At 42.1% G+C, this 24680-nt stretch overlaps 1 protein-coding gene across 4 annotated transcripts in view; it reads left to right on the top strand.

The window, feature by feature from the left end:
• Window positions 1-24680, top strand: part of brd4 (bromodomain containing 4) — a 26647-nt gene extending 1967 nt beyond the window's left edge. The window contains exons 1-19 of one of the 4 annotated variants that reach the window (XM_047571085.1): window positions 4831-5487; window positions 13454-13844; window positions 15048-15185; window positions 15271-15406; window positions 15507-15844; window positions 16010-16393; window positions 16495-16623; window positions 16926-17156; window positions 17249-17487; window positions 17876-18207; window positions 18319-18414; window positions 18493-18885; window positions 19278-20165; window positions 20298-20404; window positions 20491-20635; window positions 20720-20850; window positions 20960-21165; window positions 21857-22148; window positions 22230-24680. In XM_047571085.1, coding sequence (XP_047427041.1) covers window positions 5390-5487; window positions 13454-13844; window positions 15048-15185; window positions 15271-15406; window positions 15507-15844; window positions 16010-16393; window positions 16495-16623; window positions 16926-17156; window positions 17249-17487; window positions 17876-18207; window positions 18319-18414; window positions 18493-18885; window positions 19278-20165; window positions 20298-20404; window positions 20491-20635; window positions 20720-20850; window positions 20960-21165; window positions 21857-22148; window positions 22230-22298 — 4743 coding nt within the window. In that variant the 5' untranslated portion in view covers window positions 4831-5389 and the 3' untranslated portion in view covers window positions 22299-24680. Of the gene's footprint in view, window positions 1-4830; window positions 5488-13453; window positions 13845-15047; window positions 15186-15270; window positions 15407-15506; window positions 15845-16009; window positions 16394-16494; window positions 16624-16925; window positions 17157-17248; window positions 17488-17875; window positions 18208-18318; window positions 18415-18492; window positions 18886-19277; window positions 20166-20297; window positions 20405-20487; window positions 20636-20719; window positions 20851-20959; window positions 21166-21856; window positions 22149-22229 lie in introns of those variants that run through there. The other 3 variants (XM_047571086.1, XM_047571084.1, XM_047571087.1) reach the window with 3 other exon arrangements.

Here is a 24680-nt window from a genome sequence, read left to right as displayed (position 1 = left end):
CAGGCAAAATGACAATTTACCTGCCGTAGTAGTGTGGCATAAATTGTATTCAGCTTGTGTTTTTCTTTTTATGTCATCACAATGGTGTTGACATACACCACTAATGTAGACAAAATGTAGTCACGAAACTTAGCAGGTGTGTAGCTGAAATCAAAATGAAGGGTGAGTTCAAAGATGGGTGTGATCACTGTGTGCTTTCAGACCAACCGATTGTGGTCAGTGCCCGCTGAGGTCCCCTGAACCACATACCTTCCATGGCATTTTTCTTGTTGTATTTCAGCTGCCTATAGGAATACTGATGTGATGTAATAGCCAGCTGGCAGTTGCTATAGCAACATGCAACAATGTCCAGCAGTGTTGCCCTAAGGTTCGATAAAGCTTGAACTTCATTGTCGATCCATTTGTCTACATTTTGTTTTTAAGAAAAACTATAAGAACTGTACGCTAGAATTTCACAAAGGCTTATGTTTTGTCGTATGTTAGGCTGCGGTTGCTGTCGATCTGTCAGTGTGTGCTCATGTCATTAAAGGTTTCTCTTGTGTTGGGAATGCACCTATCCTGGTCTACGAACTAAATAAGACTCCAAAAATAAAGTTCTAGAACTACAATTGCTCCTCAGTTATTGCATTTTGAACACACCAAAAAGGGCTAAAAGGCTTTTTCTTCACCAGTCGAACTTACTTTGCCATGGACATTGATAAAGTTCAGTTGTTGTCTACACAAATCACACCACTGTGACATTTTAACTGTCCACAAACCTATATGCATGTCATAATAATATGTGAGACATAACCTCACCAAAGTAATGGTCTCTTTCATTGGAAGCAGTTGTTGCAACTTTAATTTTTCAGTTGCTGCTATTTCATACCCTTATTTTCAAAATTGTCAAAGACATCACTAAGATGTGTCTCTGCATTAAGATCCGATCTGGGCAATATCACCTAAATGACAGGTATGAATACTCCCTGGATGTATTGAGATCTCATTTGAGAGATCCGACCTCTGACCATATTTGGAGGTGGTCTGGGTCACATGTGTCCACATTCCTTTGGTAGCATGAACGCAATGCAGTTCACAGAGTTATAATCTTAATTTTTTGTAGGTCTAACTAACGTCAGGATGGAGATCAATAAATAATAACTTAGTGTGTGTGTGCCAAAGTCATGACCTACACACATAAAACAGCGCAGTGCTCGGTTCTGGAGCAGCGATAGTGATCCATTAGAGACGGCAGCTGTTCAAATATTCTACTGCGCCCAAGATGATGTTGGGGTTTATTTGCATACGCAGTACAAAACTGAGATCAGATCTAGAGACAAATTTGGAGACGCATGTTAATGTCAGGTCTGAACATACGTACCTGAAGCTGGTCAGATTTTCCAGATTAGATCTTCAGGTCTGAACAGTCCCTGTGTCTCTATTCACCTAGTCCAATATAAACTTTTTTTTTAGCTCATGGTTTGATCTCCGGTGTCTCCTGAAGGAATTAACTGCTTTTGGTTGTTAGTTTTTATTGGGTAATTTTGTTCCTCTATTCACAAATCTTCATTATAGTCCCTATGCTGTAGCCTACCATGTACCCTAACTTGGACCTCCCCAGAAATGTAACTCAGCATTACAGCAACACAAGACCACAACAGCTGTGGTCCAAAATGCATTTCCTCAGTCACATCACTCAACAGCTGGACAAACACAGAGAATGTTCCCTTCTTCTGCCTCCTACACACCATCTAGTCAGATGTCTTCTCTGTGCAGTTATGCTGTACTCTTTCCATTTCCGGGTGATGAATTGAAGAGTGCTCTGTGAGATGTTCAAAGCTTGGGAATATGCTTTTTATAGCCTCACCCTGCTTTAAACTTAACTTTATCCCTGACCTGTCTGGTGTGTACCTTGGGCTTCATGATGCTGTTGCTCCCCAATATTCTCTTAACCTACCTCTGAGAGCATCACAGAACAGCTGTATTTGTATTGAGATTAGATTACACACAGGTGAAATCTATTTAGTCATTAGGTCAACATTGTATTAATCAATCAGGCTGCTAAAGGCAATTGGTTGCACTCAGAGAAAGAGGGCCTGAATACTTTTGTACACTGCACTTTTTTACTATTTTTGTGTCATGATTATTTTTTTTTCTACTTCACAATTGTGTACCACTGTGTGTTGGCCTTTCACATAAAATTCAAATAAAATATATTTATGTTTACGGTTGTAACATGACAAAATATGGAAGAGTTCAAGGGATATGAATACTTTTACAAGCCACTGTACATGAGTACGCTAGTTCAACATTTACAATAGCATTTTGTTTTTTGTTTTTTTGTGAATGATTGGGGAAAAACTCAGCTGACGCAAGAGCACACCCACTGAGTGGGTGGTCTTTAATGTGACCCATGACTCATTGTACCTATGTACCAAATGAATGTGGTCAAATATGTCCCAGAATGCCTGTAAATTTGGTCTGAGCTTGAGTGACTTAAATGTTGACCCAACGCTTCCTAGGTATGTTCACACCTGTACTTTATGCTAGCCACTTAAAATTCCCCAGGATTGATATTAATAAGATGATCTTTTAATTTATCCCACATTGGAGCATGTCATTCAAGTTTAACCCTGAGTCGGCAAGTGTTTAGTCTACTATGAAAAAAACAAAACGTTGTAAACAACAACTACGGCTGTAAGCAAGTGTATATTTGTGTAATTGCCAAGTTGTTGAATGTTTAGAGATTTTCCGAGTATTAAAGCAACATTTTCCTAGAAAGACATTCTTTGTTAGGTTAGTAATTTATAAATTACTAAATTTCTTGCCTTTTCTCTTGCTTTTATCTTGACAAAGCGATATGTACACAAGTCCTTGCTACACCTTATCAAGTTGGCAAATTGCCAGTTCCATGTTTTCTCCACTGTTGGTCCCTGTAGATTTCAGCTGCTCCAGTACTCTGATGATTAATGGAAGGGCTCTCAGACTTTCTTGCAGTCTGTCGGTGCGCTGCTGCCTCTTCCTCTGACCCAACCCCCAGTCTAAATACAATCCTCCACTTGCTAGGCCCCTTCCTCTTGCCATCATTCCTCCCTCCCTTCTTCCCTGTGTCTGAATACGACCCCCCCTCCTCCCCCTCCTCCAGTGACAGGGCCATCGGTTTGGCCTTCTCTGAATTGCTGTAGGTTGGAGCTTTGTCACTCTGGCAGCTGCTGTATTGTCTCTGGGAGTGGTGCATATGGCACGTGGACAGGGAAATGGGTCTGTGAGGACGCCATCAGTGTCTGGCTACTGCACCGAAATGCTGCTACTGTTTTTATTTATGAAAACAGACAACATGCATTACAATCACCAATGATCTCATATTGCATGGGCAGGCCCTTTAGTTGCCTCATCTCAGCGGGTTTTGACATTTGATCAATTGTGAAAGTGTGTAGGCATGTGTTTGCACATGAGCCTTATGATTGATTTGAAAGTGAGGTCATCAGTCATCTTGCCTCAGTCTGAATAGTGTAAATTAGGTATAGATATGAGGTTGAATACCTTGTGATGGAGACTCACACCGTAGTAATACTTGTGTCTTATCCCCTTGCGTGGATAATTGTTATGCGGTTTCCTCACTCAAGATTTGCTCATGTTATCTGGGGAGTGGTGGATAAGAGGTTAAAAGTCTGGTGTTACATTACCAGAGTTAAAGGGGCAACGTTGTCAAGCAGGTTGGATGATTGGTGTAGGGTAAATAGGGTGTCAATATGTCTGTCTAATGAGATTCAAGATTCATTATCTTCAGTTGTGATTCCTGCCTGGCAGCTATGCTAACAAATGTTGCCTGGTTCCCTCCCACTTTTCCCTTTGGTGTTTTTTAAAAACACAAGGCATATTAAATAAGGCACTGTTTTCTTGCACGTTCATATTTTGGTGAAATGATTCATGATTCTTCCTCGTTATTTATCTGCCTTAATACCAACTTTTGTTATAGATTTCTCAAGATATAACCTGAAGTGATCTAAATGATACAACTTGTTTTGTACATCCTGACATTAATGCAGTATGTCACTGTACTGTCATGAACATAATTATTGGAAGTTGCTACTAGAAAAAGTCATGGTGGGTGGTCTGCTTGTTTTCACATTCTGGGTTTATATGGTGATCAGTTTACTCTTCCATCACATCCCCACCTGCAAACTGTTATACCGGCCTATAATATACTGTAATATACTGCTTGTGTTAAGTTTAATCACAAGTTCTTAGTATACAAATCTTTAAGTGTATACCGTACAGTTACTGCCATTGAAGTTGTTGATGACCCTGTACGAGTTAAATATTTCTATGTGTCTATAAGGTAATTCCTTGTTTTACCCTGTTCCTGTACCCTTTGCATTGTTTTAACCCTCCATTAACGAAAAGTTTTTTTCATAATGATTAAAACTAGTGCACCCATATTTCTTTAATGACGTTTTATAGATATAGTTGTAGCTACCCTAGCCCTCTGAAAAATACAAAGTTTTTTTGTATTGTGGTAGTACAACCTCAGAATGAATGTGAATGGTAGATTAGGATAGGATGGAGTGTCGATAAGGCGGCCCATAAATTGGTAGAAGGCATACACAAGATTACTCTAAGGGAAGAGAGTGAGTGGGGGTGGGGCATGATGAAATGGATGGAAGAGAAAGACAGGAAGGGGGTGGGGTGTTAAAGGTGTAACAGAATGAGAGAGGGAGAGGAGAGAGAGCAAGGACCTCAAGCTATTGATGGGGAAAGAGGGGAGGGGTGGAATGAGCAAGCGCGTAGGAGAGAGAGAGAGAGGGGAGGGGTGTGTGGGCTGAGGCTTCCTGAATGAGGAAGCAGCAGAGCCATTTTTACTGTTGAGTAACTGCATGCTGGTCTGCCTGCGCTGGAGAGAGGGTGAGAGAGGAATAAAGTGCTCCGCCAGGATCTTATCGGAGCCCTCTCCCCTCTCTCGCCTTCCCCTCTCTTCGTTGTACACATCTCGCTAGCTGCTTGTGTCCATTTAAGTTGGGGAGGCCCTGGAGAGGACACACAATGGAGCGAAGAGCCTGTGGCAACTGGGCCGTTGTACTGCTGAGAGGGGGATGGGGTAGAGAGAGGACCGGTTCACACAGCTAACACAGCCTACCGGCTGTAGGTTTCCAACAGCCTCTCCTCCCTGCTTGGACCCACTGTTTCCAGGCTGGGCCATTTTTCCTGGAAGAGCCAGCCTCAAACTCCGCTTGGACTACACTAAGGATTACTGACCGCTCTCTGTGGGATTTTAGGATACATACTGGAGCCTGAAGAATAAGTCTCTTTTGTGTTTTGGATGGCAAAAAGGGAAAAACAAACTTCTGTATAATTTTTTCTTGCTGCTTTCTAGTTTTTGGTTTCTGTTTCTGTTTAGTGGAGCTCATAAATGGATTACAAGATGCATGCCAAGTCAAATGATTTGCTGGATTTTCAAAAACTGGATGCCCTTCTGGAAAAGATTGCACATTCAGTCTCTGTGAAGAGGTAATATTATCTGGGGATGTATATTCTTCTCTAAACTTTTAAGATGATATGTTTTTATTGTGTTCCTACAAAATATTATCAATTTGAATGTGTGGTCTAAAAGAGATTAAAATTAAGATCAGCTGGGGGACATGGTTTGTGGTACCATCGTGTGGTTAGAGCCATCTATAGTTTGCGCAGGACAACACTTAAGTTTAGAAGTATGTCTTCAGGTTGTGTTGGAAATAGTATTGTTATCCAGATTTCAGCCAGAAGCCATGAACCTACCTCCTGGTGAGAGAGGGGTTGGGGGAAGGGGGACTATGGATGAACAGAGCGGCTGTGTGTGTATGTGTGTGTGGTGGTAGTAGAAATTTCTCCAGATTCCTGGCAGACTTAGGCTTGGTCATACTAAGCAGCTGCTACTTTAACTTGAAAGAGACAATGCGGTTATTGCCCTTTCCTGTTACGTGCCTGACTCATGTTTAGTCTATTTGAGTCAAGTTGTGTGTTCATTCAGTGAATCATACAGCAAGGCATAGTTATCAACACTACGGGAACTTTATTTAATTGTGTGCCCTTTTAAGAGAATTATTGGAAACTACACATGTCATTAGACTGAATCATTTCTGCTTTCGATACACATATAAGGAATGTAAACATAGACCTAGTTGTACTTCCCTTGAGTTGATCCATAAGCAGTGCAGGTTGTTGGTGGTTACTGTTGAATTGGTTGGCATCCAAAACTGGGATTTGGAACCATCGAGAATAAAAATACAGTGCAGCGGCCAAAAACTGTTGCAGTGCTACCATAGAAACATTGGAAACATGTTTCCCTCCAAGCCGTGTTTCAGAGGCACTAAAATAAGATGCCAGTAGACGAGTGTCACATGCTACAAGGTAAGGAATGATGAGCTTCTGCTGCTACATATTTAATGTATCTGGCAAAGAAGTTGCATTGGCACATCATTAAATGGGGGAACACATTTAAGGTCAAACTTCTTAGAAAAGACCATTTATGAATACTATAAATAAATAATAAATGATTAAAAGTCTTATAAAATACATGTATTTCCCTCACAGAATTTTATTGACACAGCTGCTTGGTTTCCAGCAGCAAAGGTAAACACACATTAAATTCATGAATATAATTCACACAGTTTATTACGTTATTCCAGTAATACTGTAACATTTAAAATTGCTGAATTGATTCGGTCTCTTTAATAGCTTACTAATTTCTTTGAAGATAAGTACATACTGAACTTCAACACAGACAGCTGACTGTTGGCCTTCACATGCCAGTAGGTCATAGGTAATGGTCTGTTGCTGACCATATCCCGGCGGTTTTGGTGTTTTGGTCCCTCGGGTATAGTAAGCATATTTACTGTGTGCAGTTTACATCCATACATTTCCGTAATATATCGCTATAATTCTGAATGATGACTAATACAGTTATTTAACCTTATCTCAGGGCTTGTTGAAATTTTCACTTTCACACATTTACTTGTTTATGATCGGTTAATATTGCATTACTCTTTTACTATAGGGTAGGAAAGTGACAATTTATGAAATTTTTGTGCCACAGGAAAAATTAACATTCTTTATTTAATGTTTAACCATTCAGACCCATTTTTAAATCACCCAAAATACAAGTACTCTCATTCTTCATTTGGTAGTCAATCTGAAGAGAAAAACTGAAAGAGACAGATGGATACGAGCATCATTGGAATCAAGATTGGCTGGCATAGGAGCAATATTCAAACTCAGTTGAGCGGTGAAACGTCTTCAAGAAACTCTACAAGCCCAGTTGCCTCTTTTGAACTCCTTTTGGATTACCATGACCTGGATGACTGAGTACCTTCCCAGAAATATTCAGACTTCTCCCTGTAAAGGGGCTGAATTGGTTTTATGAAAGTGTGAATAAACCGGGAGTGGTGCTCTTGGTCTTGTCACTGTAGGGCAATTAATTATTTATTTCTTTGCTTTCAGGCAAAACAGGTCTTCACTCTGATACTTAGTGAGGGCCTCACAGTGAATCCTCAGGCCTGTCTTTGCTTGAGATCACCCCCACCCCATGACTAAATGATTAATAGTTTACTTTAACAGGGGGACGCAGACATCTTGCTATTATGTTTTTCTCCCCCTTTCATTAGGACAGTCATTGTGAGACTACAGACAGGACCAAATGTCCTTGTGTGAGACATGCACCCCCACCCCAGTAACCAGAACCACTTCCTAGCCAGAAAACATTCCACAGCAGTCTGCAGTGATGTATGTACAGGTCAAAGGTCAACTGTTATTCCAGAGCTGAGAGCAGTGTAGGCCATGTAGCAGCAGGAACTGACTGTTGTGACTGACCCATGTAGCAGCCCGCTACGTAAAATTGCTATTACACCTGGGCAGCGGGCGTAGAGACATGGTAATTCTAATTTATCATAAAGACTGGTGGAGTTTTATTATGACACTACTGCCATGATCAAAACAAAATCAAGGTAATACTTCCAAACACAATAATACTTGCGTTGCATTGTAATTTCAAAGGAATTATAGCAACATATTTGTTTGATTGTCTTAAATGTGACAGCATTTAACTTTTTCTATTATTTTTATGTTCCCACCACTATCGTAGTTGCTACACCCAAATGTTTGTCCTGAAATTAGACTTTCTTGCTCGATATGTGTTTGCTAAATTTCTGCCTTGAATTGACTGATTATTTGTTGAACAAATTTAAATTGAAGTAATGCCTGTGTTTTTTTAGGTTTTAAGTTATAGTCCGAGAATTAACCAAATTATTTGAAAACATAATTAACATGCTGTGCCCATATATGCCAACGCATAATTTAAATGGCACTTCTATCCTTATTTGTATAAGAAATCTTAGGGTGAGGGGCAATTTAATGTAATTTCAAACTGCATGTTAAGTTAATCATAGTTAACAGAAACCCTGCAGACATCAAGAGCTGTGATTGGTCTGCTTGGTAGTAGCATGTTTCTCCTGAAGTTTTTCTGGCTGCTCCTCAAATTGATTGTTTTCGAAGAAAGGTTAACGGAGGAGGTTCAGAGATACATTGTATGACTTGTCTTCGGCAAAATTTCGGCGAACGTTTATGTCGCCATTGTTGAAAGTGAAACATGTAGTACAAACAGAAATTCCCCCGACTGGCTACACAGGAATAGTTTTACCTGGGGAACTCTAGTAAAATAATTGCGGAAGTCATCTGTGATCTTATTCCCATACGAATGTCCGTGATTTGTCAAGTAAAAATGACGAGGCAAATTAACTTCCCTATTTCTTCTGACGCAGAGGTCCTGTCATGATACTAGTCCAGTGCAAATTGGTATCTGTGAGTTTGGACAGCTGTTAGGGTGCAAAGTAGAGATGTCACTGACCTATTCACAGAAAAAAGCAGGCTTAGTTTGACTTTATTTAAATACTGGCAGCGAGTTCGTAAATTCTCTTCTGGGATCAATACAGTGTCATCACATTGTATTTTTATTTTTAAAATATACTTTTTATTATTAATCCAACTTTGCAAAGTAAATAAAGTTGTCGAAGGTGTAGACGTATGAAATGTATGATATTATATCCAAGTGAAGCAGAAAGTAGCATATAATGGATAGTAAGTTTTAGTAAAACACAGGGAAGAAATCCTGTGTTATATGTGACAGCAAGTAATTATGTGTAATTACCATAAAATACATTTACATTAAGTAATATTTATGAATTAGTATAGAAAATTGTCTGTTATAATTATAATACTGTCATATTTCTTAAGACATCATAGATGGCTTTGTCCTTAAGAGTATCTCACAAAACTGGTGACAAGTGAATGTCCACTGAAGCTAGCAGGTAAGCTGAGTACAGTCATTAAGAATTTATTAATGTAGTAACACATGATCTCGATGAATTTAACATGTTGCAAGCTGACTCAAGGGAGCATCCATGTCTCCCTTTCCAGAGATAGGCAGCATAGCATTGTTGTACTCTAATTTGTCTCACAAATGTTCATGTAAGACAGATATAGGTGACTAATTACAAAACCCAAGCTTTCTTGTGTGTTAAAGAGAATATTGGGGAACACTCACAGAACCAACTTCTGCTGGTGGGACTACAGGATAGAGTAACTAGGAAATGTTTCCACATTGAATGTACTGCAGATTCCTGAATCCTGTGAGAGATGTTCTGGTTCTCGTTATTGCGTGTCTTTGTGTTTCCACTTGTCATTGTTATAGGGCTGATGGGTATCACTGAGCTGTTCAGGTACAGCGGTATAATTAATCTTTTTTTAATCAGGGTTTTATTTTATACTTGATATCAAACCAAGTGCTGGCTTCTCTTACTAAGCTGTTAAGGAGGAACACAGGGAGGAGAAATTCCTCGTCATCATTGGAAAACAAAATCCAGAGATTGGATTGTGGTACTCAGTGTTTGTCTTTGCCTGAAGTTCAGACTTTGGTCTGTTTTATACTACTTATTCGCATTTTATGTTTTTCTGGTGTTTTATTCTGACATATTGTGTAGTACACAGAACTATGTGTGGTCAGGTGAGGAATGAATAAACTGGCCTCTGCTCTTATTTAAAGCCTGAAACGTTGAGTTTATTAGACGGTTGGCTGACTCAAAAAGACTAGGATTCAGGTTTATAATGTCCTTGATCCACTAGCATGTTACATCATGTAGCACAATCTATGATGTCATTTTTGCGTTTGTTGTTGACACTGTGAGAAGTAGGTCATTTCACATTTAAAACGATCTACTTTGAAGGTGGACTACGCATGTATAATTTAAAAGTAGTTGTTACATTCTTTGGTAATTGCATCAATTAATAATAATAATCATCTGGATTTTAAGTAACATCACCCCGACTACTAACAGTACCCCCTTAAATTTTCATAAATGTTAACAATTCAAGTTGATAGACTTTTTTTGTACATTTAAGAGCCAGCCGTCAAGGCCCCCTGCCACGGTCTTCTGCCTGATCCAGATTTGCACTAGACCCTTCGTGGTCCTCCTGCTGGGGTGGACCCACAGGGAGGCAAACCCTTGTATCCAGTTCGGGCACTTGCCCACGAGCCCATCTGGGCTGGGTACACAGTTGTTGTCTTTCTCCATTCAGAGTTTCTGAACTGTTCGTTGTCTGACCTTTCGTCTAGAACCACTCTACCTTGGGAGACCCTATCGGGGATAACGTGCCAAGGAGTATATTCAATAGACCCACTGAAAATATGGCAGACTATGGTATCCTGACAAATTATTGAGAGTGAAGTTTATTATGTCCATGTCATCATCATCAACAATCATGTACTACCACTGCTCAGTTTTATCAAAGGTCCTGGGAAAGTGCTTATGTGCTTTCTCTTAGGATGGACAGACGGGTATTTATACCTGTACACTACCTTAGTGAAGTGTTAGATATAATTCACTGAAGGTATTAAGATACCCTCACTGAATTACTTGATTTTCTTGTACATATTTTATAAAACAATGACAAAATCAAACTGATTGGCAAATACACTCCACTCTCCTTTTTAGTGTTTCAGTTGCGAGCTTGTTAAGGGTTACCTAAGCTCTTATCCCTGTCAGTCTACCCAGACTTCCTGCTCCCTTACTCAGATGTTGTCGTTCTAGTTTGGCCAGAAAATCTATTTTTGTGTTGCCATGCACTAAACAAAAACTCTATTATGACTACATTTTAAAAAGTTCTATAACCCGCTCTCAACAAAGAATAACTTATTTTCTAGCTCAGCGCAGTCTATATGATTATAGGTGACACTACTTTGTTCCCTACATCACTTGATGATTTACTTCCCTACTTAAAAAAATGTTTCTGCATACGAGATCCATGGAAGACAGCTAAACATTCTGGGTAGCTTTCTCTGAAACCCTTTATGTATCTGACAACCAGTGATGCTGTAGATTTGTGTGCCGGAAACACAAAACTGGAAATATCTTCATAAAGAATATGTAAGTTATTGCAGGTTCTGAAACAAATGGAAAGACGCAATATCCAAAACCCATTTGAGTGCGACACCCCTTTGCATTTCTAACTTTTCCATTGCCTTTTAGATCTTGTGATATGTGCATGGTGCCAGTAGTTCTCCCATACACGAGGAAAGGCTGGGTAGAGTCAGTAGACTTAAGTTGGTGACTCTGACTTAGGCTGATTTGGTTAATTTGTCATTGTCTGTAGATTTCTTTAAAAAGTCAGTTCAGTAAAACTTTGAAATATTACATGATTTCTTTCAGCAGTATTTCAGGACTCAGTCACAGATTTGAGGCATGCATTCACTGCCGTCCTGAGAGGTACTGTTTCTTTTCACGTGTGGTAATTCAACATATTGGCAAGTCGCACAGATTCTCAACTGCGTCTGAGTGCCTCAGGGAGGCCAAAGCAGCGATCATGTGGTGTGCAAACTGCTTCCCTCTTCGCAGAAAGTGACTCATCAAGAATGAGATTAGTCACAGATCTACACAGTGGTGTGTGTTTATCTTTCAAGGCCCAGTTGTGGGGGTAGATTTCAAGATGGGAGACTGGAAGACTAAGTTTCTAATAGAGGCTCAAATGTACAACTTTATAAAGAGTGCTTTTGTTGTTAGATTATTTATAGTCTATTATTCGTAGATTATTATTTGGCCTTTTTGTTGTCTCAACAACTTTTGTATTTCGAATGTAATGTCCGTGACTTCCTGGGAGAGGACATAATGTAGGCCTGAGTGCGTAGTGGAACACACACAGTTCCTCAGCTGCCAGATGACGCCAACCCCCCCCCCCATCCCTGTCCGCCCACATCCCTAAACACTCCCAGGTCATGAGTGAGGAGACAAAGGATCTAGTAAAAAGAAATGAACATGTCATTTTTGTTACAATACTTGTAGCATAGGACACTTTGTAGATCCAATGAGGGAAAATAGTCATTGGGTTCCTCAATAGTAAAAATGCAGTTCTTGATTAAATTATGTAATAAATAATGCTGTAATGTCATAGTTGCATTCAAGAAGGAACCATCTCTAGGAATACAGTCATTGATTCATTGACAAACTTGTGTAGAAAGAGAGGCAGATTAATCATGGTGAAACATTTTTTGTTTTATTGTGTTGCTTTATCAGCGAGTGTGGGCAGTGCACTCCTTAGATATGGTGTCTAATTAATGAAAGACACGTGCATAACAAATAAACTGGAACTATCGGAGGCCACATCTAGTTCAGTCAAGATGTCATGATATTTCCACAGTTCCCCTGCAGTGAGTATATGTGAAAGAGAGGAAGAACAATCTCAAATCCTCTATACAGTTGTTCAATAATTGCACAACAGGATTTAATAAACATTGTTATGTGAAGTAGTTATTTTTAGATGGCATTGTATATTTTAAAGATGTGTAAACCTGATTTATCTGCTCTTTCATATTTAGCACATAGAATTCTTGAAAGGATAGTTCAGTGTTGCACTCTGTTGTAAACCAGCTATAAGTAGCTTTACAACAGTAAAAGAGCTTGAGAGAGATGTCCAACCCTCATGTATTTTCTTACATCCGTTCACTGCGCTGTATGAAGTGTTTAAGAATGTAGAGTGGGTTGAGAGGGTTTCAGAAGTTGACCAATTACTTGGGTTTGAGTATAACAGTGCCTTCATACCAGATGCTTTGCTCAAATTAATATTATAAAAATATATTATTTGTTATTTTAATGATTGTTTCTGCAGCTGTGAGCACTCATGAGTGTTAGTAATACAGAACAAAGCAGAGGCAACGATACTGCGGCTGACTGCAGTCTATCACACGTTGCACGCTGAATATCTTCAAGTTTTTCTTGACGGGCTATCACAATGTTTTCCATGGCATAAATTGTAAATTTTCTACGTGTAATCTTGTGCTAATCTTATGTATTAAAATAAAATTAGAATGAATTAATATTGAAACAAAGATAAATTTAACTGAAGACTGTGTTTATAGTCCTCGTAATACCGACGTTCTCTTTTCTGTGTGCAGAGAGTCCAGTGAGGAGTGCAATGGGATCAGCGGTGCTCTGTCAGTGGAGTCTGTGCCGGGGCCAAGACTAAACTGGTGTCCTGCCAACACCACTACCCCTGCCCCTGCTCCAGCTCCAGCTCCCGCTCCGGGGCCCGAGCCCACGCCCTACCCTGTCAGAATGGGGGACGGCCTGGACACAGCGCAGATGTCGGGCAGCAGCAGCAGCAGCCAGGGGCAGGCCCAGCAAATGGGCAATCCCCCAGCCCCAGAATATATCGACCCCAGCAGGCCAAAGCGCCAGACCAATCAGCTGCAGTACCTGCTCAAGGTGGTGGTGAAGTCCTTGTGGAAGCACCACTTTGCCTGGCCTTTCCATGCACCAGTGGACGCAATCAAACTTAACCTGCCTGTGAGTACTAACTTTTGTGGGTATAATGGCACATAACCCAGAGCTCTTTTTGGAGACGTTAGGCATCTCATACCAGCTACCACCATGTTCTCAGCATCAACTGTATTTTTATGTGCTCTACATAAATTACATGTTTAATGAGTTTGTTTTTTTTTAAAGTCGATTAATATGTAGTGAAAGTCATCACACATAAAAGCACAGTATAAATTTATGCTGCATATTTTAGCCTTTTAAGTAAAAGAAGCTATGGAATTTTTTCTTGTAAGGTAGTTGAAGCTTGAACACCAACTACATAAACACAGTCAGTCTGATACCGATACCCACCCACAAAAAAAAAAAAACACACTCTACAACCACAGCAGCAATGTCAACACAACTGAACATAAACACATGGGCTTATCAATACAGTGTGCTGCAGATATGTTAGGCCTAGAAATCAGCACAGTCAATAGCATTTAACAGTACTTCATAGCGTTGTTAGATAGGATATTGTGGCCAAGTTAAAAAATAAATGTGATATATCTCCTCATCAACATAGCTTTAGCGGGTACCTTTTTAGATGAGTGTGCACTGCAGTAGTACATACTTTTGTTGTATTTCAGGAATGACTTTCATATTCTGCATATCACAGTAGCTTCATCTTTAGTGAAGTATTTCCACACACTTGATAAACTGCTGCTAGTTTGCTGCAAATACCCTCTAGGCACTGGTCTTCGTGGAGGTGTCCATGTTGTTATCATCACATTATCAGCAACTCATCAACTTCCTGCTTAAAGCGCCATTGGCACAGCAGTGAAGTCGACTAGTCAACTAGTCGATACAACCCCTAATATAAATACAGTATATGTGCAAACCGTCAGATTTCAAGTGTTCCTTTACTCCTTTTAGAAGTCAGAGAAGTCAGTATTTACATGTGGTTCATTCTGACAAGCATTTTCATTTCATTGTACTCATTAAAGTTTATATTCAGGCAGGCTATGTACAGACAACCTTTGCAGTTTGGTTTTAGTTCCTTTTACACTTGGTTAACACATAAAAAGTTTGTTCATATTTCTTTTTATCAAGTCGAACTGTATTTTCTAAAGCCAGCTATAAACTACTATAATCATATTACAGTGGTTTCATCATACCAGTAAAGAATGTGACATCATCAAAGAATTCCCCCTCAAGGTTTCTTTTTTGACATCTTCTCAAATGTTTCAGGACTACTACACAATAATCAAAACTCCTATGGACATGGGAACAATCAAGAAAAGGCTTGAGAACAGTTACTACTTGAATGCCCAAGAATGTATCCAAGACTTCAACACAATGTTTACCAACTGCTACATATACAACAAGGTAATGCAGCTGTACATTGAAGCAGAAGTAGCAAAGATTCTGAGATGCTTCCCCTTTTGCTAAGAGTGTTTGTCTCTCTTCTCAGCCTGGGGATGACATAGTCTTAATGGCTGAGGCTCTAGAGAAGGTTTTCCTCCAAAAGGTTACAGAAATGCCTCAGGAAGAAACCGAGATTGTTGTCATGACAGGGAAGGGACGTGGCCGGGGCCGAAGAGATGGAGGTATGGGATTTAATTACTTATTTTTTCCTGTTTAACACGTTTCATTTAGGTCGGTCACTGTGAGGTGCGATATTTAACCAAGTGTCTTGTTCTCATTAAGGTCTAAGCATGAAACCAGGGGCCATCATTGATTCTTCATCCACAACCCCACAAACGCGTGGTCTGTCAAACCTCTCAGCAGCACCACAGACTCGAGGACCAGTGCAGGGCCCGCCTTCACTACCTCCGCAGCCTTTGATGCAGGCCCTGCCGCCCCACGTGCCCCCAACATTATCCAGCCATGCGCCCCAGCTTGGAGCTCCCTACTCCCTGGGCCAATCAGACTGCGCTCCTCAAGTTCCTCTCATGACTTCTGTGCCTCCCCCCGCTCAGACCTCTCTTCCCCCTGCATCCATCCAGAGCACTGCAATGCTGCAGACCCCTATAACCATGACCAAAGTGAGTGTGACTGACAGGGAAATATGTTTGGGCAGGTGGGCATATTTTTAACCATGCACAGGAGTATCAGACAGGTGTGGTGGTTACAATATTCATTGGCATCTCCCTCTAATCTCTTATCCCCTGCCCTGTTTCTCTGCTTTCTTTATATTTACTGCTACCTAGCAAAGAAAGAGCCAAAAAAGGAAAGCAGACACTACAACGCCCACAGCAAATGACCAACTGAGTGAATCTTCGCCAGCAGAGTCCAAGTCTGGGAAGACACTACCCAGGCGAGAGAGCGCCAGGCCTATGAAACTGATGAAGAAGGAAGCTCCAGACTCTCAGCATCACATAGGCATTGGGATGGGACTGAGCGGACCAAGTGGCGGCCATAGCCCAAAACCACAAGATCAGCTTGGATACTGCGCTGGTCTGGTCAGGGAGATGCTGTCCAAGAAACACACCGCATATGCCTGGCCATTCTACAAACCCGTTGATGTGGACGCACTGGGACTACATGATTATCACGAAATCATCAAACATCCAATGGACCTCAGCACCATCAAGGTGTGTTGAAAACGCCATTACTCATCAACAGAAGTAGAGATGCCAACTACGGTGCATTTTCGAGACGACCAGTAACAAATAATCCTTCTTCTGTTCAATAGGCAAAGCTGGAGAACAGGCAATACCGGGAACCCCAGGAGTTTGCTGCTGACGTACGATTAATGTTTTCCAACTGCTACAAATATAATCCGCCAGACCACGAGGTGGTAGCTATGGCCCGCAAACTACAGGTGCACACCTTTTAATTAATCTTTAAGATATCTAATTAAGAGAAGTGTGCAGTACTGCCGGTGTTGTTGTTGTTGTGCACATTTGAAAGAAAGATTTTGGATAAAATATTGTCATTTTCCTTTAACACTTTTTTCAGTGGCTAGAATCAGTGCTTTTGTTTTTGATGAGAAACCTGAAAACATATATATGGTTTAGGACATGATTACAGGTTTATTTTTCACCTTGCTTTGACACATTTTTATTATAATGTTAGAAAAATAAGATGTGGTTTTTATAGCGTCTGTTTCTGTTTATTTTGCAGGATGTCTTTGAGATGCGCTTTGCTAAGATGCCAGATGAACCTGAGAGCAAGCCTCTGATTTCTGCCCCAGCTCCTACTCTTCACCATCCTGCCCCTGTTAAACCTCAGCCCCCTTTGGCCCACGTCGCCTCGTCTTCAGACAGCTCCAGTGACTCGTCCTCTGAGTCTGAGTCTTCCACTGATGACTCTGAAGAGGAAAGAGCTCAGAGGTTGGCAGAGCTCCAGGAACAGGTCAGTGATCGGAGACGATTCAAGGTGGTAGCAAAGCTGTTGTCCAGTCCTTTCAAACCGTTGTTGAGAATTTGTCTCAACTCTTCATACAGTTGAAAGCTGTCCATGAGCAGCTGGCTGCCCTGTCCCAACCACAAGCCAGCAAACCAAAGAGAAAAGAGAAGGAGAAGGAGAAGAAGGAGAAGGAGAAGAAAAAGGAGAAGCATAAGAAGAAAGGAGGGATGCCTAGCCTTGTAGATGAGATCCAGGATGCTACACCTGTTTCACAGCTGAAGAAGAATAAGACCAGTAACAATAACAACAGAGAGATTGTTCCCAAGAAGAAACCCAGGTGGGAATTACACTTATTTCAGATGACTGTTGAGCCACCATGATATTAGCTGTCAGCTTGGGATTATGCGTTACCTTATTATTATTGCTGAATTTTATATTCATTTTCTTGTTAATTATAAATCCTATGCATTATAAGTACTGAGAGGCCACCTGAAGGATATGTTTAAGAGCAAGACTACCACTGATGGCTATGTTTGGGTTTTGTGTTTGTTGAGAAATTAGTTTTAGTCAGAGTATTAAATCCAGCTTGTTTCATGATTGGAAATTAAGTTAATTGCATTTTCTTGACCTTCATCTTTAATGTGAGTGTTGTTTTAAATGTTTACTGAATTCATACTCGAAGGCTGCATGCTGTTAAGTTGTGCTTTTGTGTTTTTCCTCTGTAGTAAAAAGGAGGTGATGAAAAGTAATCATCCCCCCAACCTGCAGCCGGTACCCTGCCAGGAAGACGACCTGGGAGCCACTGGGTCATCAGTTACAGGGGAAAAGTGCAAACCTATGACATACGAGGAGAAGAGGCAGCTGAGCTTGGACATCAACAAGCTTCCTGGGGACAAGCTTGGCCGCGTAGTGCATATTATCCAGTCCAGAGAGCCTTCGCTCAAAAACTCGAACCCTGATGAGATTGAAATTGACTTTGAGACGCTGAAGCCTTCCACTTTGCGGGAGCTGGAGAGATACGTGTCTTCCTGCCTCCGCAAGAAGAAAAAGGTTCCAGGTAAGCCGATATGTGAAATCAGAGGAAGTAGCTGTGTATAGTTTGAGTGAATGAAATGTTATTGTGGGTCAGTAATGTATTTTAACATTTAGTTGCTGTTGTTGTTTGTAGTTGAGAAGACTGTAGAGTCCATGGCTACCTCCAAAAAGACTGGATCTTCTTCAGAGAGCAGCGGCTCCAGCTCCGATAGTGAGATTGATGGAACAGGTGAGTTGCTGCAAATTTCACAGTTCATATTCCCTTAACCGCACGTTAAATATCTAATCTTCACTTTTCTTCTCTTAGGAATAATAAAACAGCTGAAAAAGAAGAGCCACTCTACGAAGGAGGGGAAGAAGACGCATCCTCATGTTCAGACCGGCCCTGCTCAGACTGTGCTTCAGTCTCAGCCTGTGGGCATTCAGTCCAGCAGTCAGCTGAAGCAGCAGCAGCAGCAGCAGCAGCAGCCCTCTCCTGCAGGGTTCATACCTCCCCCTGTTGCTGCTCTGGAGTCTTCCCAGTTACTGGAGAATAGCTTTGATTCCCTGCCGCCTTTCGGGCAGCCCCTTATGCACCTGGCCCACCACACAGGCAACTCCTCCTCTCCTGCACCACCTCACCTCAATGCTCATTCTGCTGGGCCAGTGTCCCCTGAGACACACCCCTTCCTCAACCAGCATCCCGTCCTCCCCTCTCCAGGTAAGGTTTTATGCAGGTGCTCCACGTCTGACAGGTCTAATACTAAGGACTACCTAGATATTTGTGGCTTCTGCAGGTGTGACAGTCATCAGAGTCCTAACAGTCCCAGTGCAGTTTTTATAAGCACAGACTGCCTGTCTAAATGCTAAATATGGCGCTACACTTGTTTTTTTCTTGTAACATGTAGTTTTTATTAATGAGGTCTCTCTCTATGCTGTGCACTATATGTTCTGAGCTGTCGTACACTGCGAGTCTATACCCATCACCAGTATCTTGCTACAGGTTGTTCATAGAATAAAGTATTTCCTGAAGGGTGATCATTTTGTGACAACACATTTAAATGAATCAAATGTGTTACTTTCTTTCTCATCCTCGGCCCTGTGCACCCACAGCCTTACACAGTTCCATGCCTCAGCAGCCTTCTCGTCCCAGTCACAAGGCAGCTCCTCTTCATCCCAAACCCCCCCAGCAGCAACAAGCACCACCTCAGCAGCAACCGTCACTGCAGCAGCCGCAGCCGCCGCCGCAGCCACCACCACAGCCGCCACCGCAGCAGCAGCAGCAGCAGCAGCAGCAGCAGCAGCTCCAGCCCCAGTCAGCAGCACCACCACCACCACCACCACCACAGCACCAGCTTCCCTCTCAGATACTCCACCCTCCTCAGCCCCTGCACCAGCGGCCGATGTCCCCTCCAACGCTCACACCCCAAGGCTTGCTGTCCTCTCAGCCTCCGCAGATGCTGTTGGAGGATGATGAAGAGCCAGGGTCTACAACGCCTATGAACCAAGTACAGTTATACCTACAGCAGTTCCAGCAAGCCCGGCAGCCCCAACAGTCCATGCAGTCGCTCCAGGCACAGGCTCGTCAACAACAGCAGCAGCAGCAGCAGCAGCAACAGCAACAACAACAACAACAGCAGCAGCAGCAGCAGCAGCAACAGCAACAGCCAGGGCAGACTTCTCTCCTGCAGGTTGTCCAGTCACAACTCTCCTCTCAGACCACACTGCCTCCTCCCCAGCTCCCCGTGCAGCCCCAGCCAGTCCCATCCCATCCAGCTCTGCCCCAACAGATGCCCCTGCACCCGGCCCGCCACCTGCAGCACACCCAACAGCAACCACAGCAGCAGCAACTGAACTACCAGCAGGTCCCCGGACTTGCCGGTCAGTCTCAAGCATCACAACATAAAGTAACCATGCCTGGCAACAAAGCACAGCAGATCATTCAGCAGCAACAAGAGCAACCCTCCCCTCGTCTCGCGAAGGCTGACCCTTACGGCACAGGTAGGCCTGAGAAGACAAAAACATAGGGAAATATTTATGGAAGCAAAACCTTCGTCTTTGCAACTAAATTGCGTCGCCTGGAACATTTTACTATTTGCGTGTGCAAATGAATTGTTCTCCTTCTGTTGACAGGTCACATGAGGGACAACCCCTCTCCTCTCATGATGCATTCCCCACAGCTTCCCCAGTATCCACCTGTGTCTCATCAGTCTCCTCCTCACAACATGCAACCCAAAAAGGTGAGGAATCTGCACAGGCGGGATACAGCATTTGAAGTAAAGTGCAACCTCTGGTCTGACTGGTCTGTTTTCTTGCCCCGCAGCAGAGGGCCCCTGGGAGCCAAGGTGGGTTAAAGGAGGAGAAGCTTTCTCCATCCCCAGTGATGAGAGGAGAACCATTTAATCCTGCGATGAGACCAGACCATCACAAACATGACATCAAGCCCTGCCCACCAGGCCACGTCCAACAGAGTGAGAACACTTGTGCTTCTTGTTTTCATGTGAACTACACTAGGAGACTTTTTATAAGATATTGACCATGTTTGTTTTAAGCAGATGTGAAGTCCATGGAGAAATCTCTACACGTCATCCGCTCCTCTGAGCCCAGTGGGCCGCCCTCCTCTCTTCAAGACAAGGATAAGTTCAAACAGGAGTCAAAGGTCCCCATTGCACCCAAAAAGGTACAGGTGGGTGCAAGAATCTGTTTTTGAATCGATTTCACACACGTGAGATGTTTGATTTGATCGTGGCCGATATAATGGAACGCTCCATCGTGCCTCTCGTGTGTTTCATCAGGACGTGAAGCTGAAGAATATGGGCTCATGGGCCAGCCTGGCACAGAAGTCCACATCAACGCCATTATCAGCAGTGAAGTCATCCAGTGACAGTTTTGAGCAATTCCGCCGTGCTGCCCGAGAGAAAGAGGAGAGGGAGAAGGCCCTGAAGGCCCAAGCTGAGCAGGCGGAAAAAGACCGGCTACGCAGAGAGCAGGACAAGCTGCGGTAAGTTTGCCCAGTTACGAGAATGGGAAACCTTCGAAGAGGCTGAAAGGAATGGCTTCACCCATCATTTCAATGGACAGAAGTCATTAGAACGGTCAGGATGTCTGAGATATGACCACATGACCCATTACAGTGATCAGATAACATGCAAAATGGTAGCTGCACATGTGTTTGTGTTGGCTGCTTGATAATTGATAAGGATCGGGAACCCCTGAATTATAAGATGATGTAATGCGCCATCTAGTGGCCATGTTGTAATACCACAACAGCCACAGAGAATAAAGCACAACAAAGGACTACAGTGGTGGAGGGAGTACATTCACATGTGTTAGAAGATTAGGATCTGTGGTGATGAATTCTCCTGCCTGTATCTAGCATCACAAAGTACTAAGAAAGGAGTTTAGAAGTAATGTCACTTAAGAGGCCTAATAATGTGCTTCTGATTAGATGCCAGGATACTGCAATCACTAATAAGGCCTTATTTAAAGTACATTAACTGAGAAAGAAAGTATTTTCTCTTACATGCCTGGAATTTAGAACGAGCTAATCATAGATCTGCACACAAAGCTTGTTTTTCTTGCCTTCAAGATTCACATAGCAGCACCAAATGGTACATCTTCCATGCAATGTAGCAACGTAAATAGCCTTTGATTTCCACCTGGTATAACTTATTGCTGTGGATGACTTCCAGTGGTCGAGATGAAGAGGACATCATGGAGCCGAGCAGGAGGGTGCACGAGGAGCCACGCAGGCGTCTTGAGCAGCAGCACATACAAGCCCCTTCACAACAGCAACAACAGCAACAACAACAACAGCAGCAGCAGCAGCAGCAGCAGCAGCAGGTGCAGCAGGAGCCCCAGCCGGCTGCAATCCAGCAGCCTCCTCAACCCCCCACACCACCTCAGCCTACCACACAAAACCCCCTAGACCAACAGAGGGAACTAGCACGCCGTCGAGAGCAGGAGAGGAGGCGGCGGGAAGCGGTAAGTGGATTTGGTGGAAGTTCAGGATGCGGTTTGAAGAGTTGGAAAGAAGGCTCAGTTGTTGTTGTTTTCTCTTTCCAGATGGCAGCGACTATTGACATGAATTTCCAAAGTGACTTAATGGCCATCTTTGAGGAGAACCTGTTTTGAGGAGAGAAGCAAGTGAAACGTAACTGCAAAAAAGAAAAAAAAAAAAATAGGATGACGTCCTCTGAAGCGAGATGTGGAGACCGTGCACCACAGAGGGACGTGGACTGCATGTTTATGTGACGGGCCCTGTCGAGACTGAGTGCAAGCGCTGGACGGTGGTCCCAGCTCGCTTTGCTCTTGTGGACTGAACACACGAGACACACGGGGGACGGTCTCGTTGTTTCAGATGTCATTACCTGGGAATTTAGCATCGCCTGCCTGACGTCTCAGAACAGGAGAAAGTGGACCCCTTGTTGGGACAGTTGCCTTTGTTACACTTGACTCTTCCGGTGTGCGTCAGGGCGGTGACAGCATCCACAGTAAAGACTTCCCAGGGATGAGACAAATGCTCTGATAATGTACTGACAGACTGTGCAGAAGTTTTTTCAAACTGCCACATGTCTGAGATGGTGCAGAAGACTGGTCTTTTATGTTCTGTTTTGTTTTGTTTGTTGTAAGTGAACACATGAAATAGTCGTGGGAGGCGTGGGGCGGGGACTTCAATACTGTAAATCATGTATATTTCTCAGCAGAGAAGGTACAGTTTGCCTTACACCTCTTTCCTAAACATCATGATCTATGGCCTGCGCACATGGACAAACCAATAACATTTACAAACAGGACTAGGAGCAGTGGAGACCTTTTTCATCATCTAGTATCTACTGTAAAGAAGTATTTTCTTATACTACAATAACTGTTTATTTTGGGTCTTATTTTTTTTCCTTTCTCTTTGAATCTTCACACTGACACACTCCGCCAGCTACATCTATGCCAAACAACCCAATATCTTTTATGCTAAATTACTTGTCCTAAAACATCGTAGAAAGCTAGTGGGGGAAAAAATAACTGAATATATGCATCACCATAGTTCCAGCAAGTATTTATCTAAGACAGACAGATCAGTTAACATTTTCATCTTGCCTTGTATTTTTCATTTAAATTCACAAGAGGGGGAAGATCTAGCCGTTTCTGAGCTTTAGTTAATATAATTTCACTACAAGTGTCACACCATTGTTTGTATTATATGTTTTTAAGATCATATTGGATAAGGTTGTATCATTGACCCGTCAATGGTCACACTACCGGACCAGTTAAGCCCCTCGCTGTTGATGCTCTGGTCTTATCTAAAGGATTTGATCAAATGTAGACCGAGTGCTTAAGAACAAACGGGACAATCAGGGGAATAAGACAAACGTTTAACATCTTTCTGTAGCTCTATCATGAAGGTTTTTTTTTTGTATCAAATCGTCTCCTAATTCAGTAAGAGCACGCTGTTGACAGTACAAAACAAAACCATTACAAAAGTCTGGAAATGGAAAATGGTGGGGGGAAAAAACAGTTTTGCTTTCTATCTTCGTTCTTGTTTGATAATAGTGGATGTGAGTTCCGATTCTGTCCTTGGAGACATTGTTGGATGGGCTGAAATCTGAACCCGTCCTGTCCTCTCTACTTGTCTCTTACGGTGTTTTTTCTCCAGTGCCTGTATTGTATTGCAAATCTCGTTGGCTTCTATTACACTTTGAGGGGTTTAGAAAGGGCAAAGTGAGGAATGGGAGGTGTAATATTTGAACGGGGTGGGAGACTTTTGAAAGAGTTTGTGTTTAAAAAAGAAAAAAAATAGAAAAAGAAAAAAAAAGGTAATTAAAAAAAAGGAAAAGACAGCATTTTATATTTTACCCGTTGTCAATATTCGGGTTTTAAATTTAGTTTTAGCTGGACTTCTATGAGTGTACACACATGACAACTACTTTCTCATTTTGTTCAGTCGACAGATTTTAGGTAGATATGTTTCAGCGTTGCCACACTAGCGTTTGAGTCTGTGAGTGTGACTGTAAATTTGGACGGCTGTGTGACTGTGTGTTTTTGTGTGTGGTGCAGGGAGGCATGTTCCCGATGTAGATAAGCATTCTATTAATGAGGAGACTAAAAAGATGAGCAGTACTTTAGGAGAACTTGTTTCTGTGCTTAAGTCACCTTTTCATTTCTATGAAGTCCACCATATATGAATATATAATTTTATTATTAGACTGGTATTGAAAGGGTAACAGAAATCCTTAATTGCTTTTTTTTTTTTAGTCTTTGCTCCTTCTCACAATAACTGTTGGACATAATGTGCCATGAGTTCTGCAGAGAATGTGCTGACCCACAGCTCAGCCCAGAGTTTGATTTATTCAGGTATTTTATTGTGTTACATTTGTTCTGTTGGAGGGGCGGGGGGGTTGTTCAAACATTTTCCTCGATTATCGTTTGGTATGTGAGTGGTCTATCGAGGTCTCTGATTAAGTCTGTTATGATCATTGAATAAACTCATCTCTTTTATAGAAAATAAAAAAATAAACTAAA

This window comes from Mugil cephalus, chromosome 20 (assembly GCF_022458985.1).
Source record: "Mugil cephalus isolate CIBA_MC_2020 chromosome 20, CIBA_Mcephalus_1.1, whole genome shotgun sequence".
Taxonomy (NCBI): Eukaryota; Metazoa; Chordata; class Actinopteri; order Mugiliformes; family Mugilidae; genus Mugil; species Mugil cephalus.
The sequence above is the reverse complement of the archived record's forward strand: the minus strand, read 5'-3'. Positions and strand labels throughout refer to the sequence as shown.